General features: G+C 38.9%; 2 protein-coding genes across 5 annotated transcripts in view; one reads left to right on the plus strand and one right to left on the minus strand.

Moving 5' to 3' along the window:
* LOC135164710 (uncharacterized) overlaps positions 1 to 27789 on the plus strand; it is a 108800-nt gene that overhangs the window by 50266 nt on the left and 30745 nt on the right. The gene's annotated exons all lie outside the window — the stretch shown is intronic.
* LOC135164224 (collagen alpha-3(IX) chain-like) overlaps positions 5392 to 27789 on the minus strand; it is a 36232-nt gene continuing 13834 nt past the window's right edge. Inside the window, exons 1-9 of one of the 4 annotated variants that reach the window (XM_064124378.1) lie at positions 22842 to 22880; positions 22558 to 22617; positions 17066 to 17329; positions 16046 to 16985; positions 15001 to 15155; positions 13044 to 13290; positions 10859 to 11080; positions 10341 to 10536; positions 5392 to 9744 (exon numbers count right to left, since the gene is read on the minus strand). In XM_064124378.1, the coding sequence (XP_063980448.1) occupies positions 9735 to 9744; positions 10341 to 10536; positions 10859 to 11080; positions 13044 to 13290; positions 15001 to 15155; positions 16046 to 16985; positions 17066 to 17311 (2016 nt within the window). In that variant the 5' untranslated portion in view covers positions 17312 to 17329; positions 22558 to 22617; positions 22842 to 22880 and the 3' untranslated portion in view covers positions 5392 to 9734. The other 3 variants (XM_064124380.1, XM_064124377.1, XM_064124379.1) reach the window with 3 other exon arrangements.

Consider the following 27789-nt stretch of genomic DNA (forward strand, 5'->3'; position numbering starts at 1 on the left):
TTTATACCTTTATTTTCATCGAGTTCGAAATTTTACTTATTTTTTTTCTCACAATTTACGGTGAGTAATTGTGAGCAGATCCAGTGAATAAATTTGTCCGTCATCATCTCCTTCATTTATCCCGCATCAATGGAGATAATGATCGCGACACATTTTTTACTGAGTTCTAATCGATACCGTTATATCCTCGCCCTTCACAAAAGGCCGCAGTATATGCAACTGACAGCTCATAGAACCGATGAGAGAGACAGATCGGGGTGACAATATTTTTTTCCCGAAATTTTACTCCTCCAGAAGCTTCAATACTCTCAGACCCTCCACCCCTTCATCGCAATGTATGTTTTTTCTTCTTTCCAACTGGGTTTTATACTCTTCATGAGCCAACAGTATCACGTGTACACGCTCAATAACCATCCAAGCGAAAAAAGGTTTCCGATGAAGATCGAAGGTCGGATACTAAAGCTAGGGGGTGGTTTTTTTTTCTTGCTCCAAGAGGATATTATGATCACCCTTTGCTACGTATTTCTCAGCTTCCCTCACTCTTCCATCCTCCGTTCACTCGGGGCCACGACGGAACTATAAGGTGAAGGATAACATCGTGAATTGTGCGTAGATTCCTCTTCTCGATATCAGCCACAAGTGAAATACATTCTTCAGTAAAACTTCGGGGAGAAAAATTCTCGAACAATTTTTCCTGAAAGTTCACTGAAAAAGTGCATCGCTGTTCCATAATTTTTACTGAATACTATTTTGACTGGCAGATTACGGAACAGGCACGTAATTTTTCAATAATTTTTCTCTCCGTGTGCAGAAATTTTTCCCCTGTGTTTCTGATGAATGCCTGTTCGGGTGAAATATTCCCCAGGAGGTGAGCGATACATTTTCACATATGCACAAAGTACATATCGCGAGAGAATGTTGAATCTGTTTGACAATGGAAACAAGTCAAATAAATCATGGAGACTCGTCACGCCCCACGGTATCTTCATCCGGTTTACGTCGTATGCCTTTGCCGATGCACAATATTTTTCCCCTTCAGCCGTTTTCATTCCAAACCACTCAAGCGTGCATCCAAAGACGATTTGTCCTTAGCCACGCCTTCCATCTCCAACGATGCATACCAATACGTATATTTTGCATGTGCAAATTTAATGAAGAGAGAGGTGAGGGAACCAGATTTAAAAGGGACACAGTCGTGACTCGCCACATGTGGGGTTTGGCTTAAGACCGCAGTATTCATTGTTCTCAGTTAGCTGAATTCTCCATCTTTAATCCAGCCTGAGAATGGGGTAGCTTCATTACTTTCGGTCGGCTTGTGTTTCTAACTCGTGTTATGATTGGGGGGCTGGAGTACAACTCAGAATTTCTGGAAAAAGTCTGATGGCGTAGCTCAAATATTTGATTCTGTGAGATTACAAATTGTTAATTTGGATGCCAACAAGGATTTGTTTAAATCACGGAAGACATCAGACGGAGGAATGTGGCATTTACTGCTAACAGGATGCACTAAGGTGTCACTTGTCCTTTGTAATTCGACGCATCCTTTGGTGATGGGTCCTTAGGTGCTTATTACCACCAGTGATAGAGACACTCGGCCTACGCATGACACGTGTATTGCGGTATGACCCATATAGGTATGCAATTCGCTCGATGGATTACAATACTGTGGGTATCAATGGTAATAGACTAGGCGGTTGTTATAGGCCACATTTCCATCACTTTGATTTGACACTTACTAGATATTGCACGAGATAGGTCATATTCTGGGAATATATCTCTCCCTGTGTTCAAGAACTAACTGATTTTTTTTTTCATTGACGGACAACCCAAAGTATTCAAAAAATACTCGAACTCGGAATTATCCATTCTATTGTATGCGGAATTATGCACTGAAAGTGCTAATGAAAATCTCATACTAGATTAATGATCTTTGTTTAGGTTTGTTTGCACTCTAACCTCTGATGGCGTACGGTATGCTGACAATGTTTAATCTCTCTCCATCATATTCTGTACATGTCCTTCCATATGATTCCGTTATATTAATTTCTCGGATTATATTATGTACCTATGTGGCCCTTGTGGAGACCAAACATTTGTACTTCCATTCGAGCACATATCTTCATCCTTTCCCCTCTGAATATGTATCCCCAAAAAATGTTGATGGTACCGGTTTTACGATACAATCGTATGATTCCGAATAGGTTTGTGAAGCTGCTGAGCTACGCTGTATTTAATATATGAAATAATATAACTCGATTAGACGTGAATTGAACCCTAACTGCCGTAGCAGATGCGAGATGATACGATACCGAAATGATGGAAATCGTGAACGGCTCCAGGGTACTAGATTCCCTGCATATTATGAGGGAATAATTCATATCGTCAATGAATCTGAAGGTAGTTCTGGTATTATTGCAGTTGAATTATTTGTAGGTGGTAAGGATTAGTTTCCGAGATCTTCTCGGGTGCTGTTTGATGATTTACTCGGTACAGAGTAGTTATTGTTAGTGAATGTAGTCTGATTGTAGGTTGGGATCCATTTGGTCTTACCAGAGTCATTCGTTAATAACTAATGAATCTCGTTTAGAATGAATGAATCATTCTCTAACTGGGATTGATATTAAAGTTTGGGATTTGATTATTTTGGAAATCCATTTCATCACAGGAACTGTTCGACTCAATTCTCTTGCAACTTTCCAAATCGAATGACAATGAAAGGGTTAAGGGAGAGGTGGATAGTATGAAGAGCTGTCACCATCGTTTTATTATGTTTGGGCTCGAGAACTTAACAGTTCATAAAATGCCTGGTAATTGAATCACTGACTCCAAAGCAGAAAGAGTGCGCGGCTCGATTCCTTTTAGGGTGTCTGGGCAATATGGCAGTAATTCGACACCAGGATGATGGTATCGTACTTTCAGCATCAGATCTCGCTTCCACCGTTGCTTAATGTATATACCCTGCAGCTTCCCTGTAATCATATGAACTCGATTGGATCGAGGTACCGAGTTGAAGAGCGACACTGATTAACGATCATTTTGCGCAAGCGATGCTTAACTTTTTATCGATAGGGATCAGGGCTGGGGGTGGATAACGATGAAGGGAGTGGGGTAACCCTCGTAAGCGGATTATAATGGAGTGGAGTTGCTGGCATCGACCAATCTATTAGATGACGTCAATTATTGGACGAGGTTTTTTGAGTTTACTCTAGTATTCTAGCATTTTACTTTCCTATTTGTTGAGTGCCTGGTGAAGTGATATGAATTAATGATCCGGAAACATCGACTTAATGTGTTCGATTGAATGCGCACACACTTAAAAATATAATGTCAACAGGGAGGGGTTTTTTTTTAGAAGAATTCTACGCTAGATCATTTTTCTTGCGGTCATATTTTTAATGACAGTAAGCGTCTAACTTTTGTGTTGTAGTGTAAAAAAATTATTTCTGTCAGTCTGCTCTCAGCGTTCTACCACAATAAAATAGCCAGTAACCTGGGCTCCATTCAAATCACAGTGGAGTTATTTGATTCTTTGAAATTCCCTGAAATAAATTTGAAGTTCCCACAAAACGGGTTTGAGTAGTCCTCGCACACGTGGATGGTTATAAAATTACAATTGCTGTCACAACTCGAGGTACTCAATTGAAACGATTAAAATACCACCACAACCTACCGACTAACCATAAAGGAGAAGCAATCCTTTCATGTGATTGGTAGTGTCGCGTGACTTGGTTCTTGCCGCGCACTCTTTTCACAGATTTGTCTCACTCGAATTACTTGAATTGCCTTCATACATGGACCCTAGTAGTACTCGTATTACGTAGAAAGGAAACACCGTATTATGAATGCAAACGGCTCCCATTGGAATTTAATCAGACGTGTCAGTAAAGTCTAATTCTATTCCATGTCACTAACTTTGACGGAAAGAAAAGAAGCACTTGACAATTATTTCAGTCCCCCGAGTTTCTTCCTCGTGACATTTTCCTCGAGTAAAATTACCTCATGAAAATTTACCCATTCCATTTTTTTTTCCGAAGGAAGCTCCCCTAATAAATCCCCTTGGAAAAAGTTCCCTAGGGAATCAATTAAAAATATAATTCACCCAAATTCCGTTCATTTCATTTCATTCAAATTCTCCGGTATTCTAATAACGTTTTCAGAGATTTGCGCGGATTTTTTGCACACATAAATGGAAAAATTTACGTTTCTCTCAATAAAATTTCCAGTACCAACACAGAATTTTTTTCCTGACCGTTATTCTGCAGCTCTTTTCCCCCACCAGCGGTACAGTTATTCTAAAAAATTCCTCTCCGCATATATGTAGACGACTCCATGCCAGTATTCCACATTTAAATAATTCACTCATATCTCACCGTATCAGTTATTATGAAATACCATCAGACTTCATGATCTATTTCATATCCTGCTGTGGGGTGGAAAATTGTATCGTTAAAATGTTGGTGAAACCGTGGGATATTGTGGGAGTTGAGGCAGAAAAAAAAATGGCGAATAAAATAAGAAAGTTAGAGTGAACGTAAGGGATTCACCGGTGAAGAAGAAAGTTTTTGAGTGAGGTTTGAACAAGTTTTCAGTTGAATCACTGTATCCACAGTCACATGTATTCGGAGCGACACGTGCTGCTGCCCAGCTCCTGCGATTTGCATTTAGATAGAATCCTCCATTTTTCCTACTAGGATCAACACTGCTCTAACTCATCCTAATAACTTTTCGTCTATCGGTATGAATGCCGTATTATTTTCCCGTCTCATGCTCTCCAAATAGATTCCGTTAACATAAAATGAATGACTTTTGGGAATTCTATTCCATTACGATTCGGAATAGCGAGCACGTGGCTGAATAGTCACGATTAGCGATGAGGATGCATCTCATTGGTATCCTCCATTGTTTGGAGAATCAATAGAAACTCAGGCAATTTCCAGAAGGTTTCCATATTGTGGTATCTCCTGCAACTGCCTACCCATTGGTGGGCAGGAGTAGGTAATTGAATAGATTCAGTTGTGCCGTGGCCTGGGGGAGATAATCGTAACTGAACAACAACCAAGCATGCATCTTTTCGTTTCAATAATTATCCGATAGATAATGATCCTGCATTTGCATCCAATGCACTTGTAGAATTGTTCTTCCATCAAGAGAAAAATTACCAACCTGTTGGGAGTAAATTTTATTCAGGTTTTCCCCCCGTGGAGTTAGCGATCGACCATTAATTTTTCAGTTTATTCATTCAATTACTATTTACTGAAGTTAGACAGAATTTTCTTGTGTGGAAGCCTCGTATAAAAAAGATAACACAATAATGCGGTCGGTCTGTCGATACTCCCGGAATTGGATGTCAAAGATACACAAACGTTGTTTGAAATGTGGACGGAAGGAATAATTAATCATCACACACGTGTAGAATAACTGTTTGGTTATGTTATATTTGCATCATTTGTGGGCTGTATTTATGACATAAATGGGTCACAATACATTCGGCTATCTCGGATCAATTTTTCATATTTTACAGTCACAATTTTTTTATACCATTCATAGTAATTGGATAAATGTTAAGGTTACAGGAGTATTCGGTTCATTTTTGGATTACAGTACATACGTTTGTGTGAATTTATCAGTTCATATGATTCACAACACACGTTGATTGTTCAACATTGATACACCATACTTAAATATACACATTATTGTTTACTCTCGTTAATGGTTACTTATTTAGGTGGTTTATTAGGGATAACGTGAAATCGTTAGCATTGGATTGAGATAAATGATTGGGAAGTGCAGTACAAATAAAATCAATGCAATGTTAATGGAGCACTCGTTTTCAGAGTTTCAGCAATAATTATTCGTAAATGCGGAATATATTTTGAATTGATCATCAGTTAAATGTGAAAACGTCCTATTGTGAAGTATTTTATGAAGAAATAGGGATAAGTTCGGCGATTGGACCCATTTCGCGAGTTTGGTTTGGGTATTTCAATCTAAGAGTCATAGATTATAATTTTTCTGCTTTCACATTCTACGGAAGTGAGTATATGTACAAATGAATAATACGAGTACACTCGGTAAACGTTGAATCACTGCTATATTGGACCATGAAGATTGTAACGTAGGTAAACCTAATGCATTGATGACCCAATTCTATTAGATTTTTATTTAAAATGCCATTAGTTTTGCGCCCACTTTATGGACAAAATTTCACATAACTCTTTTTCTTTTTCAAACAATTTTTTCTCTTACGACATTAACTATCGTCCAAGGTTAGCCCGTTTGACAGATCGTGTTGAACGAAAGTCGCTGAACGCGGATAAAGAGCCATATACTAACGAGAAATACGTCGTTCTACCACACACTGAGGGAATCAAAGTTTTTTGAGAAATAAATCTTCAGTTATGTCGAAAAACGCGACTTGACATTTTTCGAAAAAACTCGATAAAAGTCCAATAAAATTTTAGAGCCATTATGCTTATAGGTTTCTCTATGAAGTTGTGACGGACATGATTAATCAATGCTGGGGCAAAATGGGCCTTGCTTAATGTAGCTGGCTGATGAAGCCATGTTATTCAGACGAGTTCATTTTCTTGCCAAATTTGATGTCACGATTGATTAATTAATCACCGTTGGCGGCGATCCATTCTGCCCCACTTTCGCCTCCCATAAAATGACATCTATTCGTTGGAATATATTGAAATTGCATTAAAAACTCAGAAAATCGTAGTTGACAGTTGTATTTTTCGTTGAAAAGCGAAATTTTGGCTGACGTTTGGTCGAAAAATTGTACAATTATCTTTAAAGAATGCAAGACATCATGTAAGACATTAAATTTTACACTCCAATTGAACGAATTGCACAGTTGAGTGCATAAAAACATTTAAAAAATAAATGGAACATACATTTGTATGGGGCATCAATCAGCCACGAATTACTACGGTTAAAGCCCAGACCACAATTATCGCTAAGCCCGTCAAATACTTCACCTATGGTGGTCTCAACGGGCTGTCGATATTATTTATAATTCCAAGTTTATATATTCAATAGTTTATTCAACGTTACTCTCGTAATTAAGAGTAAGCATGACATTAGTGAAATTTTCTAAACATTCACTTATTGAATAATTAAATTAACGTCATTTGTTCCTTTGGAGAAATGAGAACAGAATTCTTATGGATTCGACGGACTAATTCTAGTGCTGAGTTGTTGGCCTCTCTGGGAGGTTCGAAAAAAAGACCGAGACTGGTTTTAAAATAATTAATTTTTTTTGTTAACAATTTTCACATGTAGCTTTTTAAATATCTTTTTTTTGTATAAAAATAAGGAAACTCTCTATATTCATGGGATTCAACTATGAAGTTAATAACCATTCAGTAACGTCATTTTACTATATAATATGTAATAGATTATATTTTTCTGGGAAGTCTTATCATCCCTATTTAAATAGTTGAATTTTGAGAAATAGTAAGCGTTGTTTTACCTCCATTCAGCTATCTCCATCGCTTATGACTTCTATAAATTATGTTAGCACCTCTTGGATTTCAGTGTATTTGAATTCAATCCATTTATTCATCATGGCTTGAATTTACGTACTAATTTATACATTCGATTAAATCTTCACTTGAATTTCTCTGACTCAAAACTATACACTTTGGAAAAAAAGTGAAACTTTGTTTAGGCGTCCGTGCGCATTCGTTCATTTGCATTTTTTCACGAGGATAGTAAATCATAGACAAATTACTGAGTTAACAGAGTTTAGGCATTTGATCAGCTAAAACGCTAATGGATTTTCATTTTATTTGGACGTCTTAAATTCAGGATTTTTTAGGATGTTCCTCCACACAAAATATTCAATATTGCAATCGAATAATTAATTATATTAAAGTTGGATAGATGAAAAAATTCCAATGCCGATAGATCAATTAAACGTATTTCTTTTATCATCTTGAAGGTTGACACGGACAACCATATGTTATAAACACTCTACCGCTATATCCTATCATTAACCTTTGAACATGTCAATCTTGAAAAGTTCCCCCAATATTTCTGACTCTTCATTAACTTCTTACAAAATTTTCGCCGACTCGAATCAGAGAAACTGAATGGGAGCTGACGTATTAACACAAATTCATTCCCACCACTATGTAATTCACCCTTACCGACAAAAAGTGGACCCGTGTTCGAACTGCTTTACGCGTGGTACTAGGAACTAAGGGGAAAAAAAATTATGATAGCTGCCTGAATCGATGATATGGTGTCGAAGCTACACAATTTTTTTCAGAAAGTATAATTTGCAAGTATTTAATATGCAAGTTGATTAGACAATTTGGTCAGGTTCCTAAACGATGAGAAATTTTAATTTATGTACACGGACAATCAATTTAGTAGTCCTTAAGAATTTGGATCAGGATCTGGTAGGACTCTAGTCAGAGCACCTGAATCCAATTCGCCGGAAAGAATTTCGATCTTAATTTGATGAATCGAAGCCTAACCGGTACCATACAGGATCTGGATCGATCTTAAAATTTTCATCAAGGATGGATCGAAAGTTAAACAAAAGCGGTCTTGACTGATTACTCTCTCATTCCAGCCTGTTTTGAGTTTCCATTACGGAATCTGATGATTCTATAATAAAGTATCTTTAATTGACTTTTTTTACTGCAATATGGTATATGTAAATGCCATCAGTGATCTCTTATCGTTTCAGAATTTTCTTCAGCGCTTATAGTTCTCTCTCTCTATACAATAAATAATAATATGTAAATTTGCGCGATATCATATTCATAACCGTTCTTCGTAATACCGATATTTACTCAATCTACCGTAACTACTACTTTTCTCATTGTCAATGAATTGGAATGAAACCAGTGAATTCCAATGTGGAAGTTTAAGAAAAGTAAATGTAGAAGATCGGCGAGAATGCGATGGGCCGGTATCAATATTAGTAGAAAGTTATATCGAGTAAGATCGATAGTAAAAAGCTATACATCCGAATAAGAAAAGTTTTCTCATTTGGAAAAAGACGATATCATATAAATATCCACGTCCACTGTATCTACTTGGCCATTCATTTTTGATCGAATTTTTCGTAAACGAGTTTTTCCAGAATTCAAAAACTCATCATTTATTATTGAAATATCTATATCGCTAAACGCAAATGTATCCACTTTTTAAATACAAGCGTAAAATCAGTCCAGAGAGTTATTTTGAGGAATCACCATATCCTATGGAATGATACGGAAACAATTTGTCCACTAAAAATAATACGCTGATAATTCAAAAATTTTACACTATTACAATTTTTTTTAGAAATGAGACTCCATCATTGCTGGCAAAAAATTTTATCTATATATTATTAGTCATCATTTTTTTTTGTATCAAGTGTAAAAAAAATTATCTCCATCCATCAACTATAAAATTATCATATTTACTCACCTATCGAAAAAATATTCCACTCGTGGGTACCTGCGGAGCACTACAAATTCTTCCTTCAATCAGTTACGTTCAAAATCATTTTCAATGATATACGGTTACAATTCGATGATATCGGGTGCACGAAATTGCACTCTGCTGGAGAATTTCTCAATTGCCGAATTACGTTCTCCATTCTCTTCATCATCTTCGTTGACTTCTTCAAGTATTTTACTGTCCAGAGACACTCGTTTTTGGCGCCGGGCAGAGTCCCCAGTCGTAATATGTTCACCAAGATATTCCTTTAGACGCGTGGATCGCCGTGGTTATTTGTATCTAATTGGCCATAAAAAGGAGAATTTCACGGTATTATGGATTGTTTATATTATTCCACCAGAAATATATGGCTAGAAACTCAGATAATTCTGGTATATGTAGCATGAAACAATGGGGTGGGTATTGGAAGATTTATCGCAAGGGGAACTTTATCTAGGTAGTGCTTATGCTGGCCACAACATCATGCTGTTTTACGTGGGATCACGCCATTCTATCGATCCATCTTGAAGAAAACGTAAAAAGGAAATGGGTTATAAGACCGGTTGTGTAATCCAACACTTGGACCGTTGCCCAGTGGTACCTTAACCTCTTCCAAACTCTTGAAAGTAGTTATGAAAATTTCATAATCTGCTTTGGGTTTTTTTGAAAATTTTATCGGCGAAGACTAAATCGAAATATTAAGGCACGCAGAGAGGAATCAGTCTTCAAAACCAACCCTTACATTATTTCAAAACCAACCCTTTTTCCCTACAATTCCGAAATTAACTGTTAGTTCGCCCCGAGATTACCCACCAGGTGACAAATTTTTAGTCTCTCTTGGGACTAAAAAATGTACTTTTTTCCGCGTATCAGAGCAATATCAGTGATGTAGTTACCTTTCAAACCAAGGACAGGCAAGCACTCTACAAATTGCTAATCCTATAGCCGTGACGATGGACATCCCAATAGCGGCGTATATGATTCCCAGATGGATGATGGCAAACACATATAGTGTTTTATGGCACCAACGATCTGGCTCGAACATGGTCGATGTATACTCTGGCCATTTGATCTTCAGAATCCAATAATTACCTGCACAGAATTCAGAGAATATTGCGGCGTATTGGATAGAGTCGCTCGCGACAATAACTGTGCAGCCGAATTCATTGAAATCCACCGGACTAAAATCCACAACAGCACACGAATTTGCATGAGGGGAGTGCGGGGATTTTATAAGTGAGAAATAGTGTAATGGCGGCTTTTAGAATACAGGGGAGATTCATCATTGCGAGTACATTTCCACGTGATGGATGGCTCTCGCCAGTTTCGTCTTATGGAGCGAAGTCTGACGAGGGGCAATACCTCTGACGTGGAATTACTCCGCCATTTTTTTTTCCCATTCAATTTATCTCACCTATTGCGAACCAGCCTGTTAGGAAGACCGTGAGAGTTATGGACACCAATTGCATCGGTGATATATGAGAATTCTCGTGGGGTGTGATGGTGTTTTCGAGACGTCGAGAGCGTATCTGAGAGTAGAGCGCCCAAAACATCCTCACACTACCCAGTGTGCCTCCTACTATCATGTAGACTGGTATGTGAGGCTCCTTGGGACAGTCCTTAATGTATTGTAAACCTAAACATATAAACATTGACAAAAACACTGCGGTAAATTTTACATTTTTGTGGTCGAATGCTTAATAGACATTTATGTCATTAGGGACGAGTGAATGTCATTCTTGTATCATTGGATGGTATTCTAGTGTAATGACATAAAATGTCGCATGCCACACGGCGATAAAGATATCGTTTAATATAATATTTCATGACCGATTCGAAAAAAATATTTCTGATGAGTATGTAGACCCCCAGACAGTGCTGAGGAAGCTAATCACACAAGTCAGAATGGTTATTTTCGAGCAAGTGACCAGCACAATTTTACATTACTCTATCTCCAAATGTATCATGATGAATGAAAAATATTATCATGTCATACCCTAAAAGTTATGAAGAAAAGTGCGATGGAGCTTCTAACAATGAGAAAATATTCAGAGCCGTTGGGATAACAATCGAGCTGTTGAATGAATTGGCCTCCGCAAATAAAAGTTGCTCTTTAATATGATAAATTTTTCGGGAAATGTCAGTACCACGCCGAGGCCATGATTGAACAATCTACACAGATATGTGAAATCCTTTATCCCACATTAACTGCTCTCACCTTTGCAATCAACGATAGGATGCAGAGCAGGTCCCGTCATGTTAAAATGATATCATGCAAAATTGATCGAGGTATCATCCAATGCCAGTGAATTAACTTGTCGAGTGTAATCGATAAGCTACGAAACAACCATTGTACATCACTCGCCAGCAATTGGCCGACACTGACATTCAACGCAGGCAATTTCAGTGACGGGCGGTCGGAAAAATCTCCGGACTTCATGTCACTAACAATAACATCTCTTGCGTTTGGGTGGGTGCTACGAATATATGTCAAAATTGCCACGATAGTCATTTTTTGTGCAATCCATCGAGACATTTTCCAATGACATCGCAACTTTTAAAGAAAAATTATTCAAAGCTTATCCGCCCCCTTTATCTATATAATTATACCGATACAAAATGGTATTCACATACCCATTCCACAGAAAATTCAACGGAATAAGCGCTTTTATGAGAAAGCTCCCATGGGCATCTTAATATCATCTGCAATTCACTATGTGACTGACCATTAGATCTATTGCGAAATCCCACCGAGTTTGATCTTGTGTCAGGAAACTTTTTCCATCGCACACATTCCGAGTATGGTATCATTTTTCAAGAAGAGCACTCTCATAATAAAACCACAGAGAGGAGGCTCCTGTACAGATGTCAAAGTACGAACCCAGAGTCGTAAAAACGCTATTTCTAAAGAAGAGCAACTTTTTTTTCTGGACATCAAATGAGATTTTGAGGCGGAAAATATGTGTACACGATGCGACCCGATGTATTATTTACTTGAATAATGTTCACCATAGTGAGTAACACAAATTCACAGTCAACAAATGCTCTAAAATTCTCATTTGCGCTTTCCCAGGGAATTATACATTACACTGGTGACACACTATCCACTGTGTATAGTTGTAAACGTATATTGATCTCCGCGGCCTCTCTGACAAGAGGCCAGTGGCACAGGTGAAATTAAGTGGGCTTGCATGTTGGATCGGGCCGGAGCTCGTTTCGGCTGTATGAAGTTCGCGTGTCATAACTCCCGACAGTCGATTATCCCCAGCGGATCGATAATTTATTCCGGCCAATTTAGTAACCTCACAGCTTTTTCATGCTTTCTATTATTCCGGCGGATGCTGAAGGGAAAGGACTGTTCAATGTGTACTGTTTGTGTTCGTGATTTTCTTCTTGAATAATCGTTGATGATTTCGTGAGCTTTCACCGCATGAATTATCATAATTCAGCCTGCGATGTTTGCTCTTCTTGGACCTGTGCACTGGGTGAATATTTGTACGAGTTTTCCCCCGAAATATTTCAATCTCGAAAAGCTGTTAAATCCTGCTATGAGGTAATTGCGCTTATAGAGTAAATTATTATTCTAATTTCTAACATACCCATAATGAGCATCAAGAGAGGGAGAGTGGAGAGACACACGAGACAAATTGTCACGACCATCGTTTTGCTGACAACCCTCATAGCTTTCAGCACAAAGTCACAGGTCCCGTTCGCCTCTCGGTGGGATTCCTTCAGTTGAAAGACGAGTGAACCATATGTGGCAACACCCAGACTGGCACTACATGCTCCTTTTTCGGTCGATGCTACGCTCCTCATACACAATCTCCGAGACTCATCACCTGAAAGCTGAAGAAATAAAATTTTCCCTTATTGAATAATATTGGAAATTCAACGTGTGTTATTCTAAAGAAAATGTGAAGTTGGTACATCATTGCCAAAGTTATCGATGGCTTCGGCTTTCACGAGTACTTCCATTGAAATGAATTCAAAAGTACGTGACAAATTGGCTGTTATGATTAACTCCACCTGGGGTGAAATAGGGTGCACTGTAATACGGTCGAGTACCACTACCTTCTTCAACCAATACTTAAGAATACTCTCGATAATTCGAATTCTCCATAGAAAGTGAGATTGCGGTCAAGTGATAGGTGACTCCAATTATACTGAAGTTCCCACGAGTCGGCACTTGAATTCGTACTCCGGGACGATGTTCCAGAAAAGCGGGAGGTATGTGCAGAGGAATTTATAGAGTAACTATTGTGTTGGATTTTCTCAATAGATTTGTTTCTTTGGAGCTGACGTATTCATTTTGCTACTTCAGCAAAAATATAAACACAAGTTGGAGGCCACAGGCTCTACCAAGAGCTATGCAGTTCTTTTCGTAAAGGAGTGGAGGAAATCATGAGAAATCATTTCAGTTTTGCAGCTGATTTTACTCAGCGAGAATGGGGAAGATATGGATAATTATCGCAGTATTCCCTATAAAGGAAAATACCACAGGAAACTAAGAAAATTCATTCTGAAATTTGAAGCAAAAAATTTTGGAATTTTCAAGCTGTCGGGTCGTAAAGGGGCTCTCTGATATCTGCATTTCACCTCTTCGGATTAAAAATATACTGTTGTGGTGCAGTAGGGGAATATGCTACGCGATATACGGAATGGTTCATTCAAGTATTTCCTGTGCACTTCCAGCCTTAATGAGTTAAGTAAATGAGAGAAGATAGTCATAGAGCAGCAAGGACAAGGTACGTGAGGATGAAGAAAATCCCAGGGGGTAGCAATGTCGATTGCAATTTCACCCTGTATTATCATTGGCTACCTAAATTTAAGTCGTACCATCTACCAGACCTCCAAGATGTACAGAATGACAATGAACGTATTAGGTGCTGGGTATGAAATCATCCTGGCAACGGAGAACGTTACATTCGAAATCTGTTCAGCAACAGAAGGTCGTATTTTGATTGCCTGGAATCTCCACAGGGACAGACCCCAGACAAGCTCCAGTTACCCATCACAATGAAAATATTTTTCAGGAGAATGTATCTCCAGAAATCTCTAACCGTCTTTACATGAGAAAGGGCAGCATCTACTTCGTAAAAGAAGTGTGAGGAGGTGGTGGGCCTTTCAGATGTACAAATAAATTCAGGGACTATTCCCTACTTCGTGCAGCTAGATAAAATTGACAAAGTATATCCTTCCCAAGGGAATATCTATAAATATGTCGAGCCATAGAGAGATATCATTTCATGCAGATGAAATTGATCCTCAGACTTGATACATCGTTTGCGTCATTCAAAAAGTGTGGGCGTTTGAATGGAACGTGCGATGTCATATTTAGTTCATGTCATGAAGTCCTTTGGCCTGACCCATAGGGGGTCAGTGCAGGGGGAATACGGATTCCCAGAATTCTAATCTCCGACCGTCCCTTAGGTATGTGATATGAAACCTTGACTGTGCTTTAATTTATTCGTGGTACTGAACTTTTAATTTGAAAACTAAGTCACCAATTCGGTTACAAACATAATGGAGATAACGAAACCATAGATGCGTTCTCACCTGGGACACCCAACTACTGGCTCGTCTAGAATCTGCCCATCCATTTGTGCCATATTCAAGGTTGGTCTGAGCATTCTGATTTCCACCTGATCTCACACTGCTCGAATTCCCATCTCTCTGGCGATATGGAGAGCTACTGCGATTGGTCGCTAATCCTGAAATCACAAATGCATGGGAAAATTTGAACTGGAGTTTGTGAAATAATATGATGTAGACTCTAATTTGTCCACGTGTAATGGAATTTTCTGGAAAAACCTATGAGATATTATTTTACAATTTTATAGAATCCGATCGATAACACTCCACTTTCTCTACTGAATGCATCGAAGGTACGCTAGTCCCTCGGGTTGTTAATTTCGATATAGAGTGATGCCCTTCTTTTTTTTTTCTCGGGATCCCAGTGCAGTTCACAGATATCTATCGAATTATTTGACCCCACTGACTACGATGTCCGATATTCGAAGCTACTCTATTTCTATGATGTCTTCAATAAGTTCACTTTTTCCCACGAGCATTCAAGTAGATACAGTTTAACGAGCATCGACACAGAGTTATGAGTCCGCAGCGAACTATGACTACTTTTCGCTATTTCGAATTTTGTTTTTTTTTTATTTTTATACCGAGGTCAGCATCTGTATCCACATTTGTCCATCTTACTTGGCTCGTACAGTATGGAATGTTTTTTTACAACACTAGGGATCGCCGACAAGACCTGTATCTTGCCCAGTTCACCAGTGGTGTTAATATGTAAAAGGTAAATACGAATTGGCAGAGATCTGACGCAGAGTCTTGAGTTAGGTCAAGAGTCAGTGAGGATTAAATTTCTCCCTAACAACTGTTGATTCTTTCATCAACTGGGTCACCCCATTGAAAGGAGAATTTTAATTCACTAGCAAAGGGGGGGGAACCGGATTAAGTCGATTTTTTCTTTTGTCCTTCTTTGATGAATACCTCGGAATTGACAATAAAGTCTCGCTCAAGATTTTTTTTATCACCTTCAATTGGCTCTATATAGAGTCAGACAGAATGTAATTTGACTACTGACCTTGATCAGCGGAAGCTCTCCTAGGTTCTTGAAGTGCGAGATTGTTTCCTCGTTGATTGCGCTTCTCGTATCCTCCGAGACTGCCCCTAGGACTCCGATCAATGTCAGGACCAATGCTACCTCTTGGACTACGATTCATACTCTCCTGGTCTCCAATGGACCCTCGAGGATTTCTATCAAAGTCTGAGATTCCTATGGATCCTCTGGGTGATCTGTTGGCACCTTCGAAAGGGGCAATGGAGCCTCGTGGGCTGCGTCCACCCTCTGGGCATATGGATCCTCTCGGTGAGCGATTTAGATCAGGAGCAATTGAGCCGCGGGGAGATTTATTAGGCTCAGGCATAATAGAACCCCTTGGGCTTGGATTATGATACTCCGAAGAAATGGATCCTCTCGGTGACCTATTCGAAGATATATCTGGACATATCGATCCTCGTGGTGTCCTGTCCAGGTCAATGGGTGGAACAATACTACCTCTCGGTGATCTCAACATTTCTGGACATATGGAGCCTCTAGGTGTCCTATCGAATTCGATATTGACGACACTACCACGTGGACTCCTGGAGATATCGGGCGCTAGTGAGTGTCGCGAGCTCCTAACGTCCCTATTGTCAGGCATGAGAGTGTTCCTTGAAGCTCCTGTTGCCGATCCTGGCACCAGACTACCTCGGGGACTTCGGTTAAATGAACCATCTGGGCCATATGGATTTCGAGGACTTTGTGCTCCGTCCGGCACAAGAGAATGCCTCGGACTCCGTGAGCCGTCTGGTAGCAAACTGTTCCTGGGACTTCGAGCGACATCTGGAACTAAGGAACCTCGAGGACTTCTACAATATTCCTCCGGGACGAGAGAATTCCGAGGACTTCGGTTGGGATCCGGATGTAAACCTCGTGTCGATACACACAATTCCGGGTCAGGGAGAAATCTTCTGCCAGTCGGCTAGAAGTATCAACAAAAAATTGAAAGTGATCGGAAAATGTTTGATGTGACAAAAAAAATTTTTTATTCGTAGAACTTACTTCTTCATCATCTTCAACATTCAACGCAATGTTCGGTACTATGCTGCCTCTTGGTGATCGTTGCCTATCCATTCCTTCACCAGGAATATTATTTTGAGCTAGATGAGATGGTCTGTCAGTCGCAACGGAGGCTCTTCGCGACTTCAGTCCCGTCGGCCCAGGCGTAACTCCAGTATTACCCTGAGGAGAGTTGGCGACGCTCCGCGACGCCCTCCTGGGTCGGGACGACCAACTTCTTACAATCATTACGGCATTCTTTCATCCCTGCAACAAAAAATATCAGGTCTTTTCATTCTGTCAAAGTCTATTAGCTGAATGTTTCTCCTAATAATGTCAAGCTCATCACTGATAGCTAGCGAATACGTTTTGACAATGTCGTAATCGGAGTTGGCAAAGTGGTACTCCGATTTCCTACTCTGACAGCTTGAAGGGGAACGGATGTCCGACTTAGGTTGATCAGATTTAACAAGAGACATTTCCAATAATAGTTTTCACATCAATAAATTTTCTCTCTCGAATAAACAATGGGACTTCTGCTTCGGAATTTTGTTAATGTCATTCATTGTACGGGGGTATAATTGAAACGTTTTTAAGTGATATTTTTCGAAATGTTCCCATTATCCTTGTATCAGTGAGTAAAAATTCCGTTATGGTGACCTATTCTCGATGTTGACATTTGCCACTATTGTCCACAATCAGCATCAGTGAATTTCTCTCAGAATTGATTACAAAGCGGATCAATTTTACTGAAAAGATTCAAGCCGATAGAACCCAATTTCCCCTTTCACCCAATGAACCCATTGTATTCATATTTCCGTCACGTCTGATCAGATATTTTCCCTTTTCCCTTGTTGTTTGTTTTGCTCGGATGAGCGAAAAAAATATCGACGTTTTCATGAAAGGCATGCTCCACCAAATTCATGGACTTCCACAATACCCTCTAATTGAAAATTTCAAAACGAATCGATTTGACTTTTTTTTTTCTTTTGCATGAGACAAGACATCATCAAGATTATAGGCGGAGTTAACAGTGCCCTTATTTCCTTAATTAGACCTCATTTTTTTTACTCCCCATAACTCACTTTTACGGTGACTTATGGGTCCAGCCCTTCTTCCCTCACCACATTCGGTGAACCTTGTTTGATAAATAAATTGAGATTTAATCAAATCTTTTCCGTATGCACTCTCGGGGTTTTACGATCTTCCCTTCTCTCACCCCTAAACGCTATCACATTCATTGAAGGACGAAGGAAACTTTAACTTTAAAAAAAATCTCCCCAGGTACAGTCGTCTGTTTTACGATCCTCTCGGCGATAAAACGGTGAGATTGCAAGTGTTAGAAAATTTGACAATGCAGCCGGAAAATAAATTCCAGTCCACCGCGTGCCAATCTCACATACTTATCACAGCCGTGATCTCATTGAATTGCGAATCAGTATTAAAAATTCGATTCCCGTCAAGTGTTTGTTCAAACTGAGGAAAGGATCGGATTTGAGCCTTATCGTTTCTTCTTAAATTGATTTAGTTCAAATGAAAATTAAATTTATCAGATCTCAATGGGATAAAATTGAAAATAAGTTCTCGAATGCTTCAGAAATATTTTTTAGAATATGTTAGATGTTATTGTATAACATTTCTATCCTCAAATATCCAAAACTCAAAATCGAGCATTCAATTAGTGAGCACTGCAGACGTGAGAGTGTTCAATTGGCATGTTGAGTAATATCTCAGACTCTAAAACAAGTAGCAAATCTTCTTGATGCTTCTTTTATAGCTTTCAACTTCATTCGTAGAAAACGGCTTGTGGAATTTGACGACGTCCCTTAGATTCCGAGATATCCAGCGAGAAGCAGCTGCTAGAGGGAATTGAGTTCAACCCTTTTACGATTTTATCCCTCAAATTACCATAATAACAACGTGCAGCATATGAGAGATGATATGCGATATAATTAATGATTTCCAACGATTGTTCATCAATAAATGCACCTTAATCATGCTTCACCCAACAACATCTCATGAAATACGTCAAAGTTCATGAGCCCCCTCAACTAGGGGAAATTATAAGTCATAAAACGTACTATGTGACACTCGCTGAGCGACATATCATTGGTAAAAAATCGCTCCGAAAAATTTGCGACATTTTTCAAGTCGTGAACACTCGGCACCACCTCGGGTCGCCAACTTCAGACTCATGAAAAATGCAAAAATGACATTTCCCCTCAGGTGAGTCGTACAGGTGGTTCACAAGCAGTGCAGTGAGCGAAAAATAAACAAGCTCTTAACCCTCAATCTCTTGCTCAATGAGTGCGACGTCGTCCGTTTCTTTTTTTATTTTAGCGTCTTTCTTGACGTATAAAAGTACTGGAACAAGTGGACAATTATATTCAAGCTATTTTGTCTACTAAATCAGTAGTACAAAGGGATAATTATTCATTTTATATTATGTATCAAGTCGTCAATGTTGAATTTGCCGTCAAAACCCGAATATTGGGCATGAACCAGAGCAGAATTTTCAATTATCTCAAAATTCATAAATACATAATTTAGGCCCCTGATTTCTCCTGATTTTTAGTAATTCTGATGGAATAATTTAACGTAAATTATTACGTGGCCAATTACCATTGTAATTACAATGAAAATTCGCGTGCAGCTGCTGTGATAATCAGGGCAATTATTACATTATGTCTCGGTTTTTCAATCCTCTGAATAGTCTACCTCAGAAAGAGCAGTCTGTAAACCCTATTGTTCGACAGGAAGCTAGTGAATGCTATCTCAATTCTACGAAAAACAATGGGATGCCAACAAAGAATGAAGAATAAACGAAATAATAAAATTTCCCGAATTCTTTTGACAAATACACATTAACTTGCACTACATAACTCTTTTTTGCGGAAATACCGTACGTGATATATCTTCATTGTGATTCGACAGTAATCATCATGTAATCAGAAATCTGCCACCTGTCGATTTTTTTAAAATTCCCATGAACAAATTTTCTTCATTTACTCCTTCGTCTATCTGGTTTCGTAAGCTGTGTTATGAGCTTTCTATCGTATCTACCTGTGATATAACCCTGGAATAAAAACACTGATAAAAAAAAATCAGTGTTACAGTGGTTCAGGTTGTGCTACCAGATGTAAAGGGCTAACGGACTGTGAAAACCTTCTCGATACGTTTTTTAAGCTCCTCTATTTTTTGCAGTTAGCCAGCTCTTTCAACGGCAACTCCCTTTATCTCTCACCTTTTATCCCTGTCCTACAGTTCCATCAACCCCTGACTTTTTATTACCTCGTATGAAGGCTTTATCCGATCATTGTCGGATAGCTAAAAGGGAAGATTTTGTAATTACGAGTTCTAAATATGGACATCATTAGTGGTTCGAATGCAGAAATAATCCCCTCAGGGGTATGAAGTACATGATAGGGAGTATATTGTCAAATACGATATGCAATTTCACACAGTAAACTCGGAAGATTCAGCTTCAAAGTTCTCAGTGCAGAGCAATTAACGGACTGCAACTAGTGTAGATGGTATTTGTAGCATATATGCTAAATTTATTTTGCAATTATTCACGGATATTGATTTTAGGGTATCGATTGTCGATCGGCCTTTGATGATTGCTGTTCAGCACAATTTCACATTAATATTCGCGGATTTAATCTTGGGGAGCTTTCGTTTGAAATTAGGCTTGCTGAATTGATGGAGCTAAAGCTTAACAATCTGTTCCAATCATAAACATTCAGGTGAGGTACTGACAATTAGAAAAAATCCCGTGATTGAAATTTAAAAAAGAATTTTTAAATTTATTTTCTTAAAATTTTTTTAAAACACTGTGAAGTGAGTTAAAATTTATAAGTTTCTGTGATGTTTCCGGGAATTTCGGAGTGCGTATTGAAACATTTTTTATAAAAGTCAGGGAAACTAAATTGTGGTAAAAACGTTCAGAAGGTAAACCGGAAATTTGAATCATACATTTTCAACGGTGTTCTCATCAGGGTAAAAATTCCGAGATGTCTACATTTATTTGCATAACGAACGAAGCCGCCATTCCAGTTAAGAACAGCCGGGTTTTCAAATAGTTATATTCTGGAGAGGAGGATTCACATAAAGAGCGACATCAGCTGAACAGGTTATCCCCTTGATGCAACTTTTATTTACCGTTCTTAACCCACTATATTTTTTTTCCATGAAGGTGGCTTTCATCCAACCTCATTTTCAGAAATGAGAAAAGATACTATGCTCAAAAGCTCTATACACTCCATTACGCTTATTCCCGGGCGATGAGAGTCGCGAAGTAGTAGATGGCAATTTCAATGATGGATTCACTTTGCTCGGAATATGAAACGCGTTGTGTGGATTATTGTGTAAATATTTATTTTTTCCGAGCAAGTCTCATTCATAAATATTATTCTGCCAACAATAATGAGAAGAAAGTGATTTTGGTTTTTCTGAATGGAATGTTTATCTTTTATTGATTTACCGTGAAAAACTTTTAATGGTCAAGAACATTAGATTTTTCCGCGTTGTTTCTAGACATAAAAAATATTTTAAGTCCTTGGATGTCGTCAAAACTCGTTACCTAGAATAAAACTGAAGATTTCAATAATTCCATTTAAAAACTAAATAAGAAACGTTTATTCAACCGGTCAACCGAAGCCCTCCGGCTCTCGGTTAATCATCCGTTGAGAAACTCTCTACCCCTCCTACAGATGTACCAAAAAACTATTCGAATAGTGAAAATAACACATTTCTCTTTCTCCTCTACTTCTATCAGTGACATCCACACAATGCAAATTTAATGAATCAGAAAAAGTATCTCATTGCTCCAATATCGACCTCGTAGTCTCAGCTTCACTCGAAAATCGTCTGCACAGATGTACAAACAGAAGAAAAAGTAAAAATGAGTGAAGCATTTAATTAAAATGCGAAAGATACTTCTTTCCCCGTTTTTTTCTCCACAAGCTTAATTAATTTTTCTCTTGAAAAATTCCATTGGCCCGAGTAACGCTATGGTGAGAAGTACGTGATGTCCCACCGCTAGTGGAATTAAAAACAATGACCCAACTCTGACTGGACTTGTATAATTGAATGCGATTCAAGGGAAATTCGTGCAGACCCGCCAAACCCACCATCAAGTTTTATAATGAGCTCGGAATTGAGTTCCATTTTGTGTACTGCAATTTTGTTTTGGACGCCGAGTTAATTTGCAAACTATTTCATTCTACATTTGTATTCTGCATCAATGCCCAAATAATCACAATAATAATTGCAATACGAAGGATAACGGATTTACCGGAGAACAGAAGTTTCGGAATTCCGGATTTTTATTTAAAAAGTTGCATCGCAAAACTCCAATGTTCCATTGTAAATTGACGACAAGATAAATCGAGAAAATTTATTGGCAATTTTTTAGAGACATCTGACTGATCGCTATAAATTTAGTGTATATTTTGAAGGGAGGGTGGAGAATGGAATGTGCCAAACAAACTCACCCCGTTGTGGGGTTGTGGAATGCACTCATGAAGTACGAAAAATTTGGCCCGCCAAACCAGCTTTCGGTTGAAGGAAAAAAATATCAGTAATTCAACTCAACAATTGGCAATACACACCACAATTATTTATGAAAACACACTGTTAATCTAATAATTATTTACTGATAAGTCATACACACAACACTTGAATTTACTCTTTTGATTTCGATACAACAAGACAAATTTACAAGTTAAAATTTTGAGTACATGATAAGACTGATAATACTCGCTCTATTGGTTCTTACAATATACTTATAGAAATCTTAGGAGGTTGGTACTCGCAGTACCGCCAAGGGTGAACTGACAGCGCGCGGAAATGGTTGCTACCACCCCACTCAGTCGCCACGACGTTACTGAGCGTGTTAGATATATAGTTATCGGCGAGAGGGCCTCCAGCGTCAGCGCAAAGGATTTTCTACTCACCCAGTTACTGCTTTTCTCTCTTTTTTCCCCCCTTCGGTCCTCAACTTTCCCACTCCAAGCCATCGTAACCGTTCCTCATACAGCCATCACCTATGTGCCATTCTCCCACCATCAGCACGGCGAAATTTTTTTGGGAAATATCGTCCTGTCCTTTGATAAACCAGAAATTTTCCTTTGTCGATTGACAGATACTGTCCTGGTGAGCCCTGGTTGGCCCTTCCACAACATTTTACTGTTTTCAATGGGGGAGAATTATTATAGCATCGGTAGGATGGAAATTACTGTACACGGAGAGCAAAATTCTTAAAAAATTACGTATCCGTTCCGTTGACACGTGAGCATCAGCTGTTAAACAATTCGTCGAGAAATTCATCGTGTATATTAATCTAATCGTGAAGGCAAAAAAGTAAATCACTAAAAAGTAATTTAGCGACGTATGCGAAGCGCCTGTTCTCCGATAATAAATGAATAACCAAACTGATTTATGAAAAAGTGGATGAAAACTGATGACTCATTTCGACTCCGTGATTTAAGGACATAAATAGGGGAGCACCGGGAGGAAGAAGAGTTTTACGGGAGTATTAGTCTCATTTTGCTCGACTTTCCGCTGCGAAACTTCCCACTCGGAATTTTCACATCACCTCTGATATTGAATTTACGTAAAAGACTCCGCTCAGTCCATGATAAGCCGGGAGGTACCGACTATCACGCTATTTAGCTGACCGTCAATAATATCTCACGCACACCTCAATAATTAGGGTTTTCACCTATTCAATCTACCCCGCAATCATCCACCTACATAAACTCCGCTTAAATGAAACTGTCAACGATTAAAGGGTTCCGATACGTTCCGACGACAGAATCAATGTGAAAATACTCGTCACAGAGAGAATATGGAGTTGAAATGCGGATTGCGTGGGGGCGGGGAGAATATAACATCAATAATTTTGTTTGACATTCCTTTTCATGTTACATGCATCATATTTAATTATGTCAAATTATTGAGATTTTTCCAAATCTTACGGAAAATTTCCAGCAATTCCCAGATAATATTTTCTACGTGAATTATTACAGATAATTTCTCTCAGTTCAACCCTCCCCTCTGATCAGTGGAAATGAAAATTAAATTCCCAGCATTTCACTGCAGATACTATTTTGCGAAAATTTCCAATAAATTTACCACATATTACAGGGTGAAATTTTCAACGTGTGGATGTACTCCTGCCAAAGCGATGGAGTAATATGAAACATTTGAAAGTTGAAATACATGATATATTTTCGCTGAGAAGTTCCCACTCAACCTCACCCCCAACCCCCAACTCTCCGTATCCAGCTACTCCCGAGCGATGTTAACGCTTTCAAGCATTGATTACGACTTATAGGTTTGCTCACCGCAACGAAACTCGCAAGTCTATATTAAGACAGACATAGGTATCGACTTTCTCAAACAATACGAACTATGAACTGTCAACGATATTCTTTCGTCTAATAAATTTATAACCCCTTCGATTCTCACGACGGACATTCCACCTACGCGGGACCTGTGACCGCCGCGAGCTCAATATTTCATTCCGACGAGAGAGAGAGAGGGAGGGAGCGAGAGGGAGAGATATTTCCATCAAAAGAAAGTCCTTTTAACGGCTCTCGGTGGGAAAAAAAGGATTATTATGTCGCTGAAAATACATGTGGTTTCACCTGAACCATGGAAAGCTCTTCCTACACATTATATACTCTCTTTGAAAAAGGGACATTGATAAATTTAATGAAAAACGGTCTTGCGAGTTGTTGAAATAAACTCAGGATTATTTTCATACACGGCTGAGGATAACTAGGGAGATTTTTCCTGAAGAGCGGATTTGTTTAGTTCTTTGAACACGGTATCACTCCAAGGGCGGCAAAAAAATGATATTACAAGAGCGAAAAATGTCGACATACGTAACGTTGACGATGAAGAAATCGTGAAAATTCCAGTCAAAAGAGGATTTTCCAGGATGTTTGAATTCAATCCCAGTTTTTCCCTCATGAACAGAATATTTTCTTTGAATATTTTCCCACCGCGATACGCACAACTCGTTCGCAAACCCGACAATTAAATTAATTAATTTCCTCCGTAATTTAGATACGGAGAACAATTGCACCAATTGTACGTGGGAAAACACTGGCCTCATTTCAGACCTCGGGCATTTTCCGGGTCGTTGGAAAACGTACGGAACTTCCAACGAACAACTTACCCCAAAATTCATCCTGTCGTTCGCCCTCGCTTCGTCGTCCGTTACGATCGTTCGCCACTTGAATTTTCCAAACGATTGTCGAATTTTTCCTTTCCGCATGCAGCCCACGTATATCCACCATTTATTCCATCCTGGATTCACTCTCGTGAATCACACTAACCTACAAACATTATTTCCCCTGAACATCCAACCAGTTGACTGGGCCAACGTTGTCTGAGGTTACATTGTGACAATTCTACACAAGTTTCAGAAATGAAACTAGAAGTTCAACTCACTGTTAGTGCGGATTCTGATGGCGCAGTATGAGAATTCGTTGGTTCTGGGAAAACTCAAGTACTAAGAACTATCTGAATTCATGATAATCCTTGGGGACGTTGAGGGTGGGTGGAACGAAATTTGAGTGTTGTGGATTAAAGCAAATGTACCCTTCCGCTAAATGAAAAGACTTGAAAACGGCTAAAATAATCAACGAACTTAATTAGATTCAAAATAATAATTTTTTTTACCTTAATTGGGGTTTGTGGTAACTCATTGTCATTGGCTAACGATGAGCGCCGAATACACCCGATCATTACCGAGGGTGTATTTATACATTCGGAGTGACTGTCTTTCACGTATAATAACCGTAAAGAAGTGGAACCCGAAAAGAGATAAATTGACTTGAGTCGTTCCGAGACGGGACAACAAATTTTCATGCTCACTGAGACCGAGATGATCCTTCTGAAATGAACTCTCATGAAATCTCTCGCGGCAATACTACTCCCGGGGTAGAAATTAAACTAGGGATGCAGCTCAACCTTCGCTCACACGCTCGAACCGACCGCTCAGCCCCGGCTTAGATGTATAGCAACTGGGGATTGAGTGGAAAGATTTCTACTCGGGTCTCTGAAATTTCTGGCTCACATCGCATTTTAAAATGTGATGAGATAGCATAAAATAAAACAGACAATGACAAAAACCAAATAGCATGAAAGTTGACTGGGAAAGTCCTCCTTTACAATACGAAGAACATTTTTTATAAAATTTAAATTTACCGTTAGTCAGAATAAATTTTTTTGTACTTGAGATCCTATTTCCCCCGGTTCTCCGAGTGACTATTCTAACTGGTCATGCCCTTTAGAATAAGACCGCAATTGAGCTTGATTACGCTATCGTCATACTATTAGAATTAATTAGATGAGGTAGTTGAATCACCTCACGAACTCCTGGAATCGTGACATTTTTACCTGATTAGGGATAAATTTTGTGAGAGGTATTAGACTATCCTCCGTATCTTTTCTAGATATAGAATGTGACATAGAGAGGAATTTTGAGTAACCCTTATCAGGATAAGTTTCCTACACCTCTTGAAAAGCTTGTGCATGGGAGGTACGACGTGTGTCGCTTGCCATAGAATGAATAGTTCATGTTAAACCCGGAACTACGTGAGATGGATTTACATGGGAAGAAGGGTATCGCGGAGGATGTGATGGTATACCGAGGGGCTGTGAGAAGGGATGAAGCATCAGTCTCGTGATAAAGTAGTGGGTTCGTGTCCAAATTCTTCGGCTTAAGAAGAGAACCTCATTTCTCCCCGGTTCGTGATTGTGGTGGGGACGTTCTGCTCAAGATTATCGTACATCCCCTTGTTCACTGTCAGATTGAATCCCTTTCCGAATGCAAAAATAAATTGAGGAATTGGAAATCTAGTTAATTTTACATTCTCAGTGAATTCGTAGCGAAAAAGGGGAGAAAGTCAACTTCAATGTGGAATCCTTCTTAACACCCCGTTGGGTTTGTCTCCGGAGGAATGCTCGGGGGATGTAACTGACACCGAAACTAGCCCTATGACTGTGCACAATTTCAACTGGTTACAAGGCAACCCCACGGCGGGTTGATTCCCAAAATTTCTGTCCTACCCTGTTGAAATTTTTTAATGAAGTTTCCCTAATCTCGATATTAAAAAATTAATTCGGGTTTCGTGTTAATCTATTATTTTTGTTCATCAAACATTTAATTACGCATTTCTCATTGTGGATTAAGGAAACAATCCTGTAAAGTTAACGAAATATTTCTCTTCGTGTAGGAGTTCCGCAAGTTGTGCTGTACATTTCTCTCCGCGTAGAATGTGGAAATGTAGTCAGAGTGGCATAAAATACCAAAAGAAAATTACGCCAGTTCTTACAGTACGGCAGTAAATTCTAATTCCCTCACAAATTAATGCACACATGTAATGGGTGGTTTCAGCTCACTACTATGATTAGAATCAATGCCAAAAGTTGGAAATTCTCCGTATCCTTCTCTCTAAGTTACGAGCATCGCATTCAGAATACACCAGCCTAGTTAGATCAAACTTCACATAGAGATAAATCCTCCTGGAGCATGTAGTTGAACATACTCAAAGGCAACATTGAAATGTACTCTGATCATTCTGACAACTTTGACTATTACACTGTCGGTCGGTATACACAACGCTTCAATGTATAACTACGTACCTCATGCTTGTGCCTGTTGTAGTGCCCGTCGGCGAATCGCAATTACTAACCCTAATTAAGAATCG

Source organism: Diachasmimorpha longicaudata, chromosome 7, assembly GCF_034640455.1.
Source record: "Diachasmimorpha longicaudata isolate KC_UGA_2023 chromosome 7, iyDiaLong2, whole genome shotgun sequence".
Lineage (NCBI taxonomy): Eukaryota > Metazoa > Arthropoda > Insecta > Hymenoptera > Braconidae > Diachasmimorpha > Diachasmimorpha longicaudata.